This window comes from Prenolepis imparis, unplaced genomic scaffold (genome assembly GCF_030444845.1).
Source record: "Prenolepis imparis isolate NDT839.2.m4 unplaced genomic scaffold, iyPreImpa1.0 SCAF_11, whole genome shotgun sequence".
Lineage (NCBI taxonomy): Eukaryota > Metazoa > Arthropoda > Insecta > Hymenoptera > Formicidae > Prenolepis > Prenolepis imparis.
The window spans coordinates 10,679,588-10,700,263 of NW_028141169.1; the positions used below are offsets into that span (position 1 = coordinate 10,679,588).

Below are 20,676 nucleotides of genomic sequence, written 5' to 3' on the forward strand. Positions count from 1 at the left end.
GAGCTTCCATAAGACACGCTGGTGGCGAAAAAGTTAAGAAAGATCGTTTCTCGCACGTGTGCCCGTACTTCTCGAGGAGATTCTTTTCGCGGCGGAGCGCGGCTCCAAAGTACTCCGCAAGTATCTCCCGAGGTTGGTGCTCGAAAAGAAGCACTCGACGTGCCTACATAAATTCACGGGCGCGTCGGAACATGTTAGCGTTATTACGTGTGTCGAGAGGAGAGTATACCGATCTGCCGCGGTGGTTTACTCCGTCCTTGCGCGGTGCATCAATAACCGGTGCACCCGTTGCAGCAGCAGCAGCAACAGTTTCAAACACCCGCTAGCGAAACTCCTCCCAGATCGGACACAGACAGGTGGTAGCGGGATTGCGTTACAGAAATTGCCAATTACCTATAACATGCAATTCCTGCCCTGCCCCCGTCGCGTTCTCTCTCTCTCTCTCGCCCTGCTATTGTATTAATCCGCCGCCGTGCTCGCCCGTTACAACCGGACCGCGTAATCGCGCGGGAAGCCACGGTCGAAATTGGACCCCGCCGTGTATCTCTTTTCCCAGAAGGCGAATCTCGGTGAACCTCGCCTCGTAATCCTTCCCCGTAATTTATATTCGAACGTTTTACGCATATATTTTCTCTGAAAAAGATTTCGTCTAGAAATTATCTATCTCTCGCCAGACGCGTAAAAACGCCTCGGTCCGGTTTTGACTTTCGCGCCGCGCGATGCGACGAAATGCATCCATCATCCTCTATTCGTATACACATATAGCGCGCGCACCCCGGAGGGTTCGCCCCCGAAGGGAAGAGATCTCGGCTGCCAGCGGGAGTCGAGCGTTTATCACTTAATGACTTGGTCTACCGCCAGTTGGAAAGTTGATAGTCGGTAAGCAGGCACTCTCGACCGAGCCATCAGACGCGAGGCTAAAACCACTCGCTTAAAATTGTAAAAGTCCATAATTGGCCGCAACGACGTCAGAATGAGGAATGTTATGCTCGCGCGCAAGGACGAATACTTTTGTACATCAGCTTTTATATCCCCGTTCCTCCCTCTACCCCTAACTGCCCTATCCTCTATATAAAAATGGCGAGAGAAAGAGAAAGAAAAAGAGAAACGATATTCGTGCGAGACAACATATCTAATTAGCGAAACTAACTAATGCACGCGGCACACGTGCTTAATTGGCAGAATCTACGAACCACCGTTAGCCGCCTAATTAATTAACCCGCCTGCGAAATTTTCCTTTAAAGGCTGCATCTGCTAGCGCGAGCGTCCTCGCCGATTCCGATTAATATCATCCCCATCGTGCACGGGGGAATAAATCTCTCATATCGGTAAGCTACATGAGACAGGTGATGCGCGATTCATAAAGAAATAAATTATAAATTTATAAAATTAAATAAAAAATATAATATAAAATTAGATAATGTAAAATAAAAGACTAGAAAAGACTAGAATGACAATTCGAGTTTGATCGCTTTGACTCGATTTCAACAATTTTGTTCTCACGTGGCTTCACGTAAAGTCAATATGACCAAGCGATTATAGCGTTCACCCGGAAGACTCACACTTTTTTTCTTTTTTTTTTTTACGAGCTTTGCTCAGCAAACTTCCTGAACGATCGACCGAGAAACGGGCGTTAACTCTTTCGCGTTAATATTAACTCTCTTTCTCTCTCTTTACGAATATTCCGATCCATCGAAATATTTCGCAAAAATTCCTTAGTTATAAAAGCGACATATATATATATATATATATATATATATATATATATATATATATATTATAACAAAAGCGATGCATGAATAATTCAATATTCACAAAGAGAAAAATGCGGCCAAACTGACAAAAACGGATACCAATAGACCTCCGGACTCTCATCTGGCTATCCCAGGAGACTGGTAGCGAGACCATCTGAATATTTTAAAAGAATTTTCCTAACGCGCCTCGATACTCGCGCGTATAGAAATAGCGCATGAATAATTCAGTTTGCTTCTTTTACAATAAATAAAAAAAAATCGAATACCGAAAAAGAGAGGTGAGAAATGTGGCTGACCCGATCGCGAATACGTAAGCAACGAAACGAGCACCCAGACGGGGCGACGGGGCATTTCGCGAGCGCGACGTGTAACGTCGTTCGCGGTTTCATTATTAATAGGACGATAAGATCGCGAAGCATTACGCGAAACACACAGCTCGTCAAGTCGTAACTGGTTCCGCGCCAGAGATAGAGCCCCTCATCCATCTCCGGCGACGTGCGGTACGAGAACGCGGGCGAACAGAGATGCGCAACCTCCGACTTATGTATAATATGATGTGTGTGTGTGTGTGTGTGTGTGTGTGTGTGTATATGTGCGTCATTCCGGTCATTCGCGCGCGTAGGCAACCGTCGATTTTACGAGAGAAAACAGATCGCACTATACGCTAAGTGAGAAGACGACAAATGTCATCGCATCAGGGATTCGACCTAATATATGTCATACCCGAAAGAAGCAAGATTGATCTCTCAAAGCTTTATCTTGCTAATTATAAATTCATCGAGTCTTTTCTTCCTTCTCATTTTCGGTAAAATTATATTAATTCAACAAATAAGACGATGATCATAAAGAAGCAGCTGATGAAGAATAGATCTTGACATTAATTTGGAATCTATGAATCTATACACGCGTATTTTTTATGGTATATATTCTGACGAAATAATTACTATTAAAATCGAGTAGAGAAATCATTTTCGGAAGCTGCTTTAAATGCAACTTTTAGAAAGACACGACCGGCAGTGTGATACGTTTACGCGCATTCTCTCGCATCGCAGATTAGCAGAGCTTCTCTCCGCTGCTCTAATCGTCCTTACCAGGCTATAAATTATTCGCGGGAAATAAACTCGCAAAAACTCGCAAAACAGCTCCGTGCTAATCCCTCGCGTAGGAACATGGAGATCGTCTTGAAATCGTCTCCGCGCCGAGAATTCGCCAAAGAAACCGGTGGTGCTTTATAAGTAACACTTGCAAAGGCTCGCATTTGCTTGGAAGCAAAGTGTGTAACAACATCAAAAACCGACGATTTATTAAAGACATGATATCAGATAATTTTATCTCTCGCGTATCTCGTATAGATATTAAAATCAAATTATGGAAAAAAAATTAAAGAGCTGTCATTTAAGACTCGACGTCTTCTTCGAATAAAATTTTGACATTTGATCTGCATATATATATAAATTTATTTCTTTCTCCTTAGAGAAAAAAAAGAATAGAAAGAAATGTTTAATTATATCATGTATCTAAATTTATTCTGAATTGTTTCTAGACTATTTTCTGATAAATAAAAGAAAACAAAAAATTTTGACAATTTAGAATTTAAAAATGAAAAAGATGTGAAGAGAAACTGTGAATAATTAATAATTTGTACATCTTAATATACATGATATAATTTTATTATTATTGATTTATTTGTAATAAACCTATTGACTGAAGGAAAAAAACCGGAAAGCATTGTCTGTCTGTCTTTCTCTCTCTCTCCTCTCCTTCTCTCTTATTAACACGGCAGGGAATATTTGACACACGAATGCCATATCCAAATCTGAATAATACCGCTATTCAGCGAGTCTGGAGACTGGATTAATTTGGACCGCAGAAACGTGTCGCGTCAGACGAGGACCCACATCCAGACACATAATGACAGGACGATATTCGGACACCACGTCTGGGCGGTTAGAAAGTTCAAAGGTCAATAAACCGCGCGACTGGCCACGCAAAAGAATCGCGCGTGAGAAGGGCTCAGGCGAGGAAGAAAAGGTATTGAAAGACTCGTTTTTTGCCAGCTGATTTACGAATTGGCACGCGGAGGAGATGATTTCTCTTCGGTGAGGTAAAAGATTAAAAAACAAACGGCGCTCGCATTTGTGCGCGATAAAGCAGCAGCGAGATTCTCTCTTTTGCTTTCTCACTCTTGGGTTAGCAGCGATGCTGCCGATGGGCGCATGGATTCCGCCGCAGAAAGGAAGGAAGCTTTTGAAAAATAAGAAACGCACGAGTATCACAAGAGGCGCGAGCGAGAGACGGGACGAAGCCAGGGGCAATAATTCTCATATTTTAGGGAGGCAATTTCGAAGAGAGGCGAGTATACGCGCGCATACACACACGAGAGAGGAGCTGGATTTTCGAGGGCTGTACTTTTCGATAATTTATGCCAACGAGCCCCTCTCGCTCGGCTCGGCTTTCCGAGAAGCGAGACTCCCTTTTTTTCCCCTCCGGTTGCCCTCTCTCCGATCGAGCGAAATAACTTCGTATTCGGACACCCAGTATCGCATTATATCGCGACACTTTCTTTATCGGGAATAGCAAGTCCGCATGATAGTCTCGTTCTTCGTGCATTTTACAATACGAGATTCGCCTTCGAGAATAACCTTACAGAAGACTCTATTTAAAGGGGCAAACTCAGATAACAGCGCTAAGATATTTTTATTCGGCACCAATTAATTCTGTTTAGAAGACTTGACTTTATTATTCCACTTGAATTTATTTTCAAATGATCTAAACCGAGCAATCTTAAAAATTTTCCATACCAATGAAAATAGAAAATATTCTTCTTTTAGTTTCCTCAAAATAAAGTGTATCGTCTGCGAATGCTCAAAATTTTGATTATACGAGATACCGAGTCTACAACGAGAAACGGAAGCGCGAGAGATCGAAAAAAAACAAAAAAAAAAAAAAGATAAAACAATGAAACAGTTTAATAATGCGTCAATGGGGGGAAGAAGGGAGACGAGTACTCGTACTTGATAGGTTTTATACGGCAGGTAACAGAACGTGGTTAGATCTAAGGTACGCAAAGCCACAAGCCAGATCGTAGCTCGGATGCAGATGATCCAAGATTATAGACATTAGGGACATCTCCCTCTCTCTCAGCCTTGGCATTATGCGATTCTTCGGTAGCCCCCGGGGTTCCCGAGCTCTGTATTCGTTCCTCGCACACGCGTACGGCTGTGAAATGCACGCGTGAAATGATCCAGCGACATTTCCCGCAGCTCGCCACCGACTTCCTCGATACGCATCTTAGAAATCGATTAGATAATTCGAAAAAAATTTCAAAATTCGCTTTCAACTCGGAAAGATTCTGGAAAAAAAATTCAAATTGGAAATTGAAATTTTCCTCAAAATCCCGATTGATCTCGTGCTTTCGATTGCACGATGATAATTACACGAAAAAAACATACATTAATTATTTCGACCGAAGAAACGTATTCACGCGTATTAAAAATAAATTCGACGAGAATAAGGTGAGAGCGAGATGTAATCGAAAGAAATATCGAAAACGACGATTACGAGAGTATAATCTATCAGAAGATGGTTTCTCGGATTCTGCGTTTAATTGATAATTGGATCTGGTATAGAGAAGTACATATATATACCTGCGGATATATCCAGGAAGATTTCATTTACCCTCTTTGCGGGGCGATTTTTTCGCAGTAAAATATTTTGAGACCCCGAATCATTCATTTGCTTTCACCTAACACATTATTTATATTTAATTGAAATTATGCAATGCATGCAATTTAACAAAACCGAGTTAATAAAATAGTCCCATCACAACGGATGTTAAGATAAATCGATTGGGAGAATTTTTCAAGTATTTCTTTCTTGCTTTCTTGTAATAACCAATTTTTGTATTGCGTTACACTTTCGTCGCGCTTCTCGTATATTAAAATAAGACGTCACAGACAGTATACCGTACGCTCGCTTCGAGATCCATCGCGTTGATCCAACGCAAAGAGAAAGCCGAATCGGGGGAGCAAACCACAGGGATGTGTCGCGGCGGTTTAAGGATGATGAAGGCGGGACCTGACGTTCCTCGGCCGACAACCGCAGACAATGTCGACACGGTTGCATAAACTCAATGGTCCATTACCGACAGTGTTTACGATTTCAATTACTGGCTGGCTGATGGAGAATCATCACTACACCGAGGACAAGATTATATATATTCTCGAAAAAAATTTTAATAGACAGATATATGCAAGATATCGCGGAGGAACAAACGGACTTGATCGATCAGATCTCGAAGATATCGAAAGTCTTTCGACAAATATTTTTGAATAACATATTAAACGATAAAAAGTTTCGTTTGTGTGTTAAAATAAATATTCGATATGCTGAAAGGGAAAGGGAGACTTGAAAATTTCGCAAAAACCATTTTCTCTTTTAATCGAAATATAATTGACATACGAGTTGAATCTGTCCGCGGAAAAACTTGGCGAGCACGACCGTACATCTTGAAGAATTCAACCGCGAAAACCTATATGCTCAGACGAAGCCACTGCAGATTAACGCACGTGCAATATTACAAGAAGTCGCGCCAGGTATAACTTGCACGTGATGGTAACGCCTGCTTAAAGATTCAGGTACTAAAATCCCGTAACACACATCGCTCGCGCTCGTTTTAAACCAACTCTTCTTTCGCATAGTAAGATCTTCGCCATTCATCTATTATCAATGTTGGATAGATTTTAAGACGCGATCGCGCTTTAATTTTTCCTCTATTATAATCTAAATTATTTGGCATCTACGCAACGATTTATCGAAATATATTAGATCTGGCGGATGTCTGTCATATTATAAAAAAAAAAAAAGATTCGAAAAAAAATATAATGATTGCTCAATTTAATATCAATTTAAAAATAGTAATTAATAAATATAAATTCACGTATATTAATACATTTTTTCTTTTATAATTTATAAACGCGGCCGAAAAATCAGTTTGTACAAATTTCTCCCAAAGATGACATTATTAACTTCCACTGCGAAATAAGATATACTAACCATCTAAGGACGCAACTTGCGTAGTTAAAGTAAAAGGGCAAAGAAACGCCCGAGCAGGTGCAAAGGATTCGAGCGGGCAGTTTCACCTTGGAAATAGAGCAGCAAGAGAAGAAGCGTCTTGATGACTCAGGCTAGGGTTCATTCTGAGAAGAGCGAAACCTGGAGCGAACGGAGTTTCGCTCTCGTATAGAAATTAGTGATAATTACATAGGGCTAGCACCTGCATGCAGATGCAAAAACTCGGGGAACGCTCGTTGCTGTTATAGTGCTCGTGTGCTCTCTCGGGCAAGCATGCAGCCATGAGTCATTGTCGAAGCGAGAGTCAAGCTACATCTATCCAAACCGGATATACCGTCATATCACGGTTGCTTGTCGACGACAAGTTAAAGCGGAAGACGAGTCATCTCGATAGAATGTATCTCGACCGTGACAGAGATTAACCCCGACAACAAAACAGTTTCTCAATCTTAATCATATTAAGCTTATTATCTAATAAATCTCATTCCACCGCGTCAGGTCTAATATAAAATAAATGCAATTTTATCTTGAAAATTGCCTGAAAGATTTGACTTAAATTTAAAAACAAAATTTCCGCAACGCAAATTGGAAATCAATTTTGTGTGAAAAATAAACTTTTTTTCTAGGTTTAAACTGCGCTAGAAATACTTCGCAATTTTGTCAAGATCAGTAGAATTTATATATACGCATTCATGTATAATCTAGGCATGCAAGATGCAAATGGTGACCGGTTCGGTATCTCGTTTTCTAGCGTGTATTCCACTTTAAAACAAAAAATTCGCGAAAAGAATTAACATTACTAAAACGAGTACAACCGGCTCGTTAGTCGGTTGATTTTATTTAGAGTGGTGTTCTTCTCCATAATCAAAGTCGCGAATACGAAAATTATTTAACAATCAAGAGAATGACAAAAAAGTATCCAAATATCATTTCAAATGTGCACTGATTGTATGTCATAAATTATCTCAGTAAAAATAAAATGTAGTCTCACATACATGTATATGTAAGAAAATATATTATTTATACAAACAATTAATATGACTTTACGTAAATTTATATATATATATATATATATATATATATATAAAGATTTTTGTTTCAAATTCTAAAGATTGTTTTAAATATTTCTTCTTACAAAATTGTGATATATATTTTTGTAAGAACCTGATTCGCGTTAACCGAAAGTTCATAGATCTTTTTCTAAAACCTATGATAATCCATCATCTTAATAAGTTCTCGAAGATAGACAAAGTATCTCACATATTTGTACGATTCATATGTTTTATCGATATAAACGGGATTTTTTGATATTAAAAGAAAAATAAATTACGACTCACCCTTCAGCTGCGTGGTCTCGATAGCGAACATGTTAAGCGCCAAAAGCTGAAGTAGACGAGTGCCAGGAAGCGGTAGCGGTGAGTGCTGCAATAGGGCTCTAAATTCCTTCAGCATTTGAACGCCGGCTTCTTGAAAAGTCTCCATTCTGGAAAAAAAAAAAAAATTTTTTTTTATTAGTATAAAAATATAATATAAAAATAAATTAGTAAAAAATAATCTCTAAACTAGAGTAAATCTGCTTTCAATTTCTACATCAAAATGTCATTTTTGAATGACCTAATTGATGAAAAATCGAACAGCTGATAAAAGTTAATTAAATATTATACATTATACATAAATGAGAATAGAGTTAGATATATGTATATATTTTTTAATCAACATGCCAAGATATAATTTAATAATTTTGCAATATATAAACGATTTTCAACAAAATAAATCTGTTCTCGTCTTTTTGAAAATGCTGTACGCATGTGCGAAAATGGATTAAAGGTACGAAAAATGGAAACGTGCACATAAAGATCGCTTCGATCGATCGAGCGCAAAATAATCGAACTTGGATCGGAATCAATGAGTCTGCGACCCATGTCCGTCAACTCAACGGCTAATCTCGCATGGCTAGTGATAAAGGAGGACGAAGGTTGGCCGCGGGGTCTGGAGCCGAGGGGCCATTCTCGTAAACACGACAGCGAAATAGCAACGGGAGATCTCGCATAGCAGGCGCTATCTTTCCCACAGCCTCTTTCCGCGCACCATATATATACACACACATTTTATATATATATATATATATATATATATATATATATTTTATATATATTATATAGTGTATATATGTCACATAAATCCGCGTAACATCTCACTCGACGATATCACGATCTATTCTAATATTTGCGACACAATCTTCTGATCTCTAAAACCCTTTCCATAAAATAATATAAAATTATAAATTATGTTAAAATATACATATAAAAACTTCTCAGAATCAATTTCTCGTATTTTTGACTCGTACCATAATAAAAAAGAACAGTAATTTTAATTGAATTGTTTATAATAATTCGAGCTTCTGTTAGAGAGAAATTATTCGAATTCTAGTTTTTCTTACCGATGTGCAATTTCTTTCAACAATAGTGCCATCGTATACATCAATTTTGTGTTCGAAGAATTATCCGAAAGATAGTATATCCTACTATTATGATAAAGAAAAGTTAATAAAGAGAAATGATGAAAGGACTGACTTTATGTGACAATGCGAAAGAGGAAGAGTTTACATGCAATTGCACATATAACATGTAATTAAGTAAGTGAATTCATCGAACGACAAACGTTGACAAAGAATCGTTGATAATCTACACGATCAATTTTGCGAATATCATTGTGTTTCACGATACAGTTGATGTACATTTTAACTGATTTTGACTTATATTTTTTCTATTAAATACGAAAGAATAGCTAACAATAAGTAATCGGTTAACCCCTTCGACACTCGCGGTTTCTCTGCCTAATGAATCACCCTAGGAATCGTATCTCCAAAAAGAGACGAAATATCGAACGGAAGATAGTCCGTCTCGACACGGTCCTCGATCGCCAACCTGGGGTTTCTCGCGAAAAGAGAATGCGCTGAAGAAGAGGCATCATTCCCACATCGCGTTTACGCCGCGAGCGATAAACGCGGCTGCTGAAATCGGACACCTTCGGCGCGAATCAGTCACACTCACACGCTCGTGCGATCTTCGAAAAAGACCGTTAGTCGCCGATTGAAATCAAGCTGGTATGCCATCACATAATATAATCGCAACCGAATATTTATTTGCGCCGGTGCTGCAGTGCGAGCGAGAGTAAAATGTGACAACGCGAAATGCAATTTTGCTCAAATGGATGCCGATCCTTTAGTAGCGCGAAAAAAATATGACCTTGTTCGCAAAATCCGAAAACACGATTGAATGCTATGATTGATATATTATAATCCTTTAAAGAAACTATCGTGGGAATGTAAAATTAAGAAATGCGTCGAAGGTTGAATTATAGAATCATCTGATTTTTCTTCGCTCTGGACGCTCAATCATCGACTCATACTACTTTGATTTGGATTCAGCTGCAATCACGAGACTGCTCTAACTTTCTCGATCTTATTAATACTAAACGATTTTGTCCGATATTTTCGTTACTGAGCCTTTGTAAAAATTGAAAGAAATATGTAGACATTTACGAGTTGTTTATAGACAGCTGCTAAAATTTAAAAAAAAAAATCTTTGGACAGATTTGGAATTGAGATAAGAAATTTTAATATTGCAATCAATTTTATATAAATTCTATTTTCTATTACATTACGATATGCATGTAGCAAGACATTTTCTACTTCAAAAATTTAACGAAAGACTCAATATATTATTCCAATAGAAATCTATTTTTAGCAAAGAAGAGACAGCACGTCGACGACTGATACTGACATAGAGGTGAATGGACGCGAGTAATTGGCAATTTTCATATTACTCGAGAGCATAATCGTAAATCTGTCTACCTATTAATACCATTTAGCCGAGATACATGACGATATCGGGCCTGCTCGTGACTCCATGATCGTCGATTTCTTTATCTCGTTCGCGCTTTACAGGTTTTTCACGGCGGATCGAACGACCTCGTTCGGGATAATGCGCGGCAACTAAAAGTCATATCTGCGACCGATCGATCATAGATAACCGATAATAATCCTACGGCGGACCCGAGATGAGGCTTGTGAAAATTCCGAGGTAGCGACGACGACCGATTAACTTTACGGTCTTTTGATAGATGCTAAAAAACACAATTATTATACACCTCACGTGGGCTTATTAAACTGCCCGTTGCACTTTTATTACGACGCGACGCTGCTATCACGTGCGAGATAAGCGCTCTGGATGCTTTTGCATTCAATGAGAGATTGCGGCGCCGATGCGGTGCGGAATTGAAATCACTTTGTGACAGAAACGATGTAATAAAGACTGACGAAATAGCTTTTACGATTTAATTATGCTTTTGCTAAGTTTCAGAAAAAAGGAGATTGTCCTAAACAAAATTATAATAAAACTCCATTGGAATAAAATTCTCGTGGAAAATTTTATATAACAATTTCATATTTCTATACCTATAATTAAATCTTTTTAAAAGAATTATATATTTAATTAGAGAGAATCTCCTATGAGATTTAAAAAATATATATAAAGAAAGAAATGGTTAATGTAAAAATTTAAACAATCAATTAATATCACGCAATTAATAACAAATTTATATATAAATAACATGGTTATAATAATAGATCATGGTCTCTATTCTCCCGAATTGTTCCAAACAAATATACTTGCGTTCTCTTCAAGATGAGATGAACAAATGCGTCAGATGCGTACATCAATTTTGCGTTCGAAGAATTATCCGGAAGATAATAAATTCTACTATTATGATAAAGGAAAGTCTTAACAAAGAGAAATGATGAAAGGACTGACTTTATGTGAAAATGCGAAAGAGGAAGAGTTCACATGCAACTACACATGTAATTGAACATGTAATTAAGTAAGTGAATTGTAGGAGCTCGATTATCGATTCCTTTTACGTAGCAAAGACAATGTAATAATTCAACTACGCGTGACAATTACCTAGGAATAATATAGTACCGACTATTCCAAATGTCTTTCTTCTTGTCGAACATTATGTGAAATACTAGTATTACAGATTATCAACGATTCTTTGTGAACGTTTGTCGTTCGGTGAATTGTAGGAGCTATATTATCGATTCCTTTTACGTAGCAAAGACGATGTAATAATTCAACTAAGTAATTGTCACGCGTAGGAATCGATAATATAGCTCCTACAATTCACCGAACGACAAACGTTCACAAAGAATCGTAATATTTCACATAATGTTCGACAAGAAGAAAGACATTTGGAATAGTCGGTACTATATTATTCCTAAAGTATACATGACTATAGCAGGAATATGGCCATATCATAGACTTCGTGACAGATATATACGCTTCGTGCCAATGTTTACGTTTTGTTTTAGTATTATGATACCTCAGGTACATATATTTAATCTTAAAAAATTACATCCTTGTACGAGAAAATAATTCACTATACTCAGATTATTTATTGCGCCAACTTATTGCACAATTTTCTTTCCTTCGTCAATAAAAAATCTTGATATATTCTACAATATATTATAATTTGGATACAGTTGCTTTATGTATTAACCTCAGCGGATCTCGATGACATTTTCGAGAGTGTACCAGCCGTATTGATTAGCATAATATTCAGCGTTAAAATAGCAAGCATGATGTTCAACAGCAAACGTGTAAGAATTATTTATGAATTTTGACGAAATCTTTTGTACAATACAAAAATTATTGATGCAATGGAAAATACGCGTATTATATAGATAAAATCTTGCCTTAAAATGATAGAGGAGGACTGGCTATCATTAAATACAGATGTGGAAAGGGCTATTCTGGCACGCCATTGCGAGTACGGACGGCATTTGACGACATTTTACACGGGTATATTATAAAAACTGTAAATATATATAGCAAACTGTGCATTTTTTGGATGTAAGAACGAGTATACATATAAGCATGTATTTTTCACATTCTTTGTAATTTTTCGAATTTTTTCTTGAATTATATTTTAAGTCTTAAAATTTGCAAAAAAAATTATTTTTGCTTAATTTTTAAACATTTTCATATTCCAAAAAAATTGTAAAAAAATAAAGATCAAAGAAAGTCTGCTTGTATAACACACACACACACACACATATATATATTTTTCAGTTCTTATGCATACGACAGCATTCTTTTATTTGCTCAAACCGGTCATTGTGACATTATTAGAAGATAATACCGCGAATGTAACGAAGTCATCCATATCGGGAGCATCGAAATTGCCATTTCAAGTCGAATATGGCAAAAAATTAGACCAATATTTCTATCCAATAATAATTCATTCTTATCTAGGCGTGTTTTCTCACGTATATTGTACACTCGCGGTTGACAGCTTATATTATACTTTAGTCCAGCATGCCTGCGGAATGTTCTCAATTGTCGGGTAAGAATATTAAGAGATCACAAGGAGAATTCGCAGAAATGATTAAAAAGAAGACGATTAAAAATTGAAATATTAGGGTGATTTTTGCAATAATATTTTTGTGCATTTCCAGACACTTATTAGAGAATATCGGCAAAGATAATGACGCAAATTTTCACATGAAGCTAGACAAGATAAAAGACGTCAATTACCATAAAGCATTGGACTGTTTGCGTAAACATCTCCATGTAATAGAGTGCGTGTTAACGAAAAAATATCTATTCTATCCTAGATTTTCTCCATATTTTATAAAAGATCTCTATGCTACAAATAATAACCGCTTTGTCAATATGTTGCCCACAATCACGATTCAGATTCGCGATTTTGCAGATTCGCGGAACTGATCGAATCTTTGTTTACGAATATATTCTTGATCGGCACTACTTTAAATATGATTTGTGGGAGTATAAGCGGTATACGAGTATGTAACGAATTTATTTTTTTCTAATTATACTTTACTATAAATATATTCTGTAAGCAAGAAGCATTTCGTAGTGTTATCAATTATAATCAATATTTGAAAGATTGACAGAAATACTATTTACCTCTTTAATACCAAATACGTAATTTTCGAAATATATATATTTGTAAGAATAAGAATTAATCCGAAAATCGCGAAGGCAATTTGACAATATCTCCTGAATTAAATTTCTATTCCAGGTAATGATGAATTTAAGCAATGCGAGAGATATTGCAGCACCTTTGGCAATCTACATTGCGCAACTCACTCATCTTTTTTTACAATTTTGGCAAGCTCAATTTTTGTTGGACTATAGTACTGTTCCCTACGAATCTATGTAAGAATGCAAAAATTTCTTCGCTGTAGTTCTTTTTTATTTAAATTGATAAAAAAATCTCGCTTTGTGTTGTAGTTGCAAAGGAAAGTGGTATTATACTTCAAAAAGATGTCGAAAGATATTTCTTTTAATCATGAACAGAACTATGTCACCTTGCATCTTAACTGCTGGTAAAGTCGTGACTTTATCAGTTGAAAACTTTGGTGCGGTAAGTAATACTGTATAATTAATTATAAGTTTGATCTATAATGTCAAAAAAGTTGCACGGCATACTTTATTTATATTTATTGTTTATATAACACGTCGAATAATTGTTTGAAAATTACGTAATAATAAAAATATATATACATATATATAAACTTTTTATTTTTTAAAGGTTCTCAAAACATCGATGTCTTATTTCACGGTGTTACGTTCTTTCCAGTGATAATGTCATCACATCAAAGTAGTTTATGTACATTGTTGAAATCATATTAGCATAATATAATAATATATATGAAATATATCTCTCAACATCTTTCTTAAATTTCAGGATTATAATTAGATTAACATTGGCTCTCTCAATTCAAATACTATAATTATAATCTTATGTTCTTATATATTTGTGTTTGTGTTTATTTATTTTTCTTAATTAACTATTTTTAAAAAAACCCATAAAATTTTGTTTCTAAGGACGAGATGAACAAAATCAACCGATACGTTCGCTAAATTTTTTACTTAAAAAATGAGAATAAATTGTATATATTTTGAAATTTTCAGAATACGATACACGATCAATTTTGTGAATCATTGCGTTTCACGATTCAGTTGATGTTGTCTTTTAATTGACTCAATGAATCTCGATGAGAATGTGCTATTTCGTCAGAGAATAAGACAGAGAAAGAAAGAGAGAAAGAGAACGCTAAGTCATTCTAATCGACCTTTTACACCGACGTACCGTTACGTATAATTCTCTATTAAACACCAAAGAATACCTAACAATAAGTAATCGCTTAACCCCTTCGACATCCGTGGTCTCTTTCTGCGTAATGAATCGTCCTAAGAATCACATCTCCGAAGAGGCGAAACATTAAACGTGACAAAGATAGTCGTCTCGACGATCAATTAATATCACGCAGTTAATAACAAATTAATATATATAAAATAATTTTATAAATGATATAATTCAAAAGAGAGACTAAATGTATATTTACAGATATCTCAATATTCTTTCGGATGAAAATAATCACGGCCGCGATCTAGGAAGATAAGGATCTTTTAGTTAACTTGGCTCACATAAGGATACTGGTTGCAACAATATGGCTTAAGGCTAAATTTAGTTATTAAGCTTTGTTTTCTGCATCTACGCACATCATAAAAAAAGACTATGTATAGTCACATAAAATGATAACAAATCTCTGAACTAAATCCGACTTAAACCGACAATATGGAGAACTTCACCCTATGCAAACCCTATACGGATCCTATATGCGGATTTGTAGGACACCGGCATTTAAGAAGCCCCCTCGGCAGCCCGGGTTGTCCCATCGACATCGACGGGTTGGCACTATGACTAACAAGTTTGCACTTTAACGCATAACGGGGCATTCGTCGTGTACCATAGATCATGGTCCATGACCCGCGGATTGCGTGGGCTAGCCACCATAATCATTCCTCGCCTCGATACAGCGACGGCAGTGTGGTACCACGAGCATTAAGTTTCTAGCTCTTCTTCTTCTCGCCGCCTTTCATTCCCACTCCCGCTCAATCTCAATCGCGCTATCTCCCGCATCGAGCTCACTCCTCTCTCGCGATGGCATAGCCAATTTCGTCGCCTCGATCGGGAGATAATCATGACGCGCGATTAATCCCTTCGGGGGAGTTGTTTCAAATTAAAATGACAAATTACGCACAGCGATCTGATTTAATAGAAAATTATAATACTTCTCCCCATAATGTATTATATTAATTGCTAATCTAAAATTCACGTTGTATACATAAATTAATAAATATTTATGTATCTACTTTATTTTCATAAATTTATATTCAAATTAAATCATAATTAAAAATATCTTTAAAAAAGATATTTTTTATTTTTTATTATGTAATTTGAATATAAATTTATTAAAATAACGTGAATGTCGTTTTCACCCTAAAGAGACGTTCGACAGACGTTCAAGTGACACGTGGTAATTTCAGCATTCCTTTTTTTTCAAGAAAAGGCAAATCCTAGAGCGAAAATTCTAGTATAATTCTATGCACACGAGATATTCGCGAGTGGCGCAGGTTGTATCATAAGCGCGCGAAGATTAATTTAGCCGCAGCTATAAATACCCGTCGGATAGATAATAAATCGTCCCGCAAAATACGCAACGCGGATAAATAGATACCTTCGGGGTAACGAAATTCCTTCGCTTTTTCAACGTCGGTCGCGCGATTATAAATAATTAATCGGCCCGGCGCGACACCGGCCGGGACAAGATCGCATTCAGATCTCGAGATCGCCCGTAATAGAAATATAATCCTCTCTCACCCTCGGCGCGCTTCTTGAGTTTTATCTAGATTACAGAATCTAAATGACTCAATCGTCGACGACGATGTATCATCGGACGCGTATCGAAAATGATTAAGGCCATACGTCTCGCTGTCGTAATCGCGATGTTATTAGCGTAATTATCATTATTTGTTGGCGGCCAATAATATCGTCTAAAGTCGCTTGAATCGCAAATCGCTCCACGAACCCCTACGCAAACTCGCGTACTTTGCTTCGGAAATCAATTATAGTAATAATACGGCGCGTGAAATGACACGGGCGACGCGTAGACCAGCTCTGATTAAGCACCGTCGAAAGGAACTGCACGGTGACATAAATTGTGGGTTGCAATCGTGCAACACGATGTAAATATCAAGGTCATTTTTCACATCTTACTGATTTTGTAATATAATGGAGGACAAGATTTATCATGTTATTTACTTTCTCAGCACTATATCATGTATTTATTCTCTTCATTCCTACCTTCATGATCGGAAAACTAAACCAATTATGTAAGCTCGAGTACGTATATATATAATTACGAGATCACGGAGTAAAAATCTCGGATTTAAAACTAATTTTTTTCTTTATTTTATCGGTACTTTTTACTTTAGAGATATTTTTTAAAGCTTGAATTGTTTCAGAGATTTTAACGTCTCTATATTGAGCAAAAATCCTGTTTCTTTTCTAAAACTTTATATCTCGCACAATTTTTTTTTGTCAAAGAATTTGTATTTATAGACAACTATAGTTCTCGTGATTTTCAAATATTGACACAGTCTCTCTCTTTCTCTCTCTTTGTTAAATCTTCAATTATCTCGTCTACTTCCCTATGCTATTTCACATCTTCAGCTAGCAGACTCGCTCGATCGAAGCTAAGTCGCCACGAAGAAATTCTCTCCGATGAACCGCGCGTATCGTATAATCTCATCGTCCTTACCAGCAATGCAAACATATAAACGGCAGCATAATGAGCCATTAGCCCGGCAGTGTCGATGACAGTGCTCGATAGGTCGACTACTATACCCGCTATCTCATCGCAAACCAAATGTGACACTAAAACGCGTGTTTCCTGACGCCTTAACGCTCCGAACATCGTTTAATCATCGATTACCACGGATAATTCTCGCATAAATTCACGCACAATTTAAAAACACAAAAGCAAATAAAAATACGCGAACGCATTAGCCAAACGAAATGCGAGAAACGTGATGATCAAGGACAGCTGACATCGAAATTTTTGTTTCAAGCAGCAGTAAATTGCAAATTTGCAAAAGTAATTATTCCTTTATGTATTCTCTCTTGTATACTTGCATATTATAGATGAAAAAAAAGGTACGATTGGACGCGACGAAAGCGTTAAACACGTTCATTTAAATATTTAAAAAGTCCATAGATAAGTTATATTCATCATTAAAGTTCATTAAGATATAAAAATATTAAAATTAATATTAAAATTAATATTAAAATTAATATTAAATTTAATGTAATATTAAAATTTTTTGATCATTTTTCTATAAGATTTCCAAGTTGCTATTATAATCATAAGGCTACCTATTCATCAGCTGTCTCTCATCAGATAAATTTAAATTTATATACAGAGAATTTTCTCTTAGAATTTACCCTGAAAATCATGGTAATTGTGGGACAATATGATGTGGAAAGGAATTTTATGAGAATTTCTCTGATTAATATTTATCACAATAGAAATAATATCTATCACAATAAAATATAAAATGTTTGATTAATTTTACTATGCTACTAGTTTAGTAAAATTAATCAAACATGTTTTATATTTTATTGTGATAGATATTATTATTTTTTATTGTGATAAATATTAATCAGAGAAATTCTCATAAAATTATTTCTATACCATATTGTCCCATGATTACCATAATTTTCAGGGTAAATTCTAAAAAAAAATTCTATCAGTGTAGAAGAGATGATTTATGAAAATAAAAAACAACGATTTCTCGATCAATCCAACGACGTAAGAGCATCGAGCTTTCATTATCGCGTAATTTGTCGAATCCGGTCGGCGGGCCGGAAATCTGATCATCCGGAACGATCGGGAAGAATCCAGATGGTCGCGATCGGCGCGCGCTTACGCGTTGTGTAGCGTACGCCGTGGAGAAGATAGCCGGGTAGAGGAGTCGGGTTCTGGTCCGCGAGGCAGTATCGGACGAGGAGGGTGCCCTTGAAGCGGGCGGGGTCGTCACTCGGAGGGCCGCGGGTAAACGACCATCGGAAACCCATGTGTGTTACCAGCCGGGAGAGCCTTATAGCGTTGTAGCTTTACTTACTCGCACTACTTAAGTTTCTGGCTGTGTATGCGCGTCTCGCTGATTCCGCTTCTCTTTATCTCTCTCTTTATATCCTCGCTATCCTCTCTCTCGTCTCCCTCTCTTCTCGGGAAGCATCTCACTATGGTCCACTATGGTCTCACTATGGTAGAGAAACTACCTTGCCCATCTAACCGCTACCGATGGAAGAAGCGCCGACCGGCGATCACTTCTCTCTCGCCTTACGAGTGTTATGAAACGATTCCTGGATTCTTCCCTAACTATCAATTTATAGGTTTAATTACCGCGCGACGCGACACTCACGATCTTCCGATCTTCTGGCGGAAAAATTTCAAGCACCCTATCATACGACGACACGTTAAAAGCGATTTAATCTGTCGGACTACTATACATTTAATCGACAAAAAAAACGATTTGTCCATTTGCAAATATTCAAAATTATCAACTATCACCTACAAGCGCACAAGTTCTTGGTAGAGCATTTTCGTGCTGTAGAATGTTCAATTCTTTTACCCTACCCAATCATGGGTATATAGATATTTTTTTATTTGTAATATGCAAGTATATATTATAATATACAGAGAGACTTTTCTCTTAGAATTTACCCTGAAAATCATGGTAATCGTGAGACAATATAGAAAGAATTTTATGAGAATTTCTTTGATTAATATTTATCACAATAAAAAAATAACATCTATCACAATAAAATATAAAATATGTTTGATTAATTCTATTAAATGGTAAAATATAAAATGTTTGATTAATTTTACTAAATAGTAAAATTAATCAAACATTTTATATTTTGTTGTAATAAATATTATTTTTTATTATAAATATTAATTAAATATAGATATATAATATATTAGAAATATATTAGATAAATATTAATCAAAGAAATAATTTCTTTCCATACCATATTGTCCCACGATTACCATGATTTTCAGGATAAATTCTAAGAGAAAATTCTCTCTATATAATTAAAGGGAAAAAATGTTACGAATTTTAATTTATAAAATTGAAATAATAGTAGAAGAGAGAGATTATGTAATTAATGTATATTATTTAATGCCTAGTATATTAATTTATGCCTAATATAAGTAGTAGTATTCACTAAATTCTTATAGTTTACGCGTTGAAATTTTTAAATCTTCCTAATTTCAGAAAAAAAAAGTTGCTGGAATAGTATATTTTTTTAAGTATATGAATATAGAAATACTTTTAAAGTATTACACATATTAATTTAATCTCGCGCAATATTATGCTGCGTATTTACTAGAAATATACTTCGTATAGTATACGTGTACACATAATCACAATAAATCAATTTGCAAAATCAATCAAATAAAATACATACCTATGTGCGTCAGTTTTTGATAGTTTATATTAGTCATACGTTAATTTGATATAACAATTGTTTTCTATCAAGTTTTAAAAAATTATATTATAAAAATTTTATTATATACGTGTATATATCTTTTATTATAAAAGATATTTCAATCTAGTATAATTTGTTAATCTCCTTTTGAAATGTATATGTATGTAAACATTTAAAAAATATTTTAATTATTTGTTCTTGTTAATGTGTAAATTATTTCAAAATGTATATATCATTTTATCTTCAAAGTTTTCAACCTAATGAAAAAATTCAAAAAAATTATGCTTAAAAAAGGCTCTAGAAGGGCTAATAGAGAACAAAAAGCGCGATACTACGACGGAAAGGAAATGGTCCGCGAATGGGCCGTATGGTACGAGGGCAACCTTGAGCATACCCTCGGTAGGGTCGGACAAACTCC

The 20,676-nt window shown here is 36.0% G+C and overlaps 2 protein-coding genes across 6 annotated transcripts in view; one reads left to right on the top strand and one right to left on the bottom strand.

Annotated features, from left to right (window-relative positions):
• Positions 1–20,676, bottom strand: part of LOC145943087 (telomerase-binding protein EST1A) — an 87,423-nt gene that overhangs the window by 56,503 nt on the left and 10,244 nt on the right. For all 5 annotated transcript variants that reach the window (XM_083050418.1, XM_083050417.1, XM_083050416.1 and 2 more), the window contains exon 17: positions 8,165–8,310. In XM_083050418.1, the coding sequence (XP_082906544.1) occupies positions 8,165–8,310 (146 nt within the window). The remainder of the gene's footprint in view (positions 1–8,164; positions 8,311–20,676) is intronic.
• On the top strand, positions 12,056–14,562 carry LOC145943093 (odorant receptor 13a-like). The gene is made up of 9 exons (XM_083050428.1): positions 12,056–12,214; positions 12,370–12,486; positions 12,571–12,688; positions 12,959–13,232; positions 13,345–13,467; positions 13,602–13,692; positions 13,932–14,068; positions 14,144–14,276; positions 14,445–14,562. Exons 1-9 carry the CDS (start codon positions 12,056–12,058, stop codon positions 14,493–14,495), a joined length of 1,203 nt encoding a protein of 400 aa, XP_082906554.1. The 3' UTR covers positions 14,496–14,562.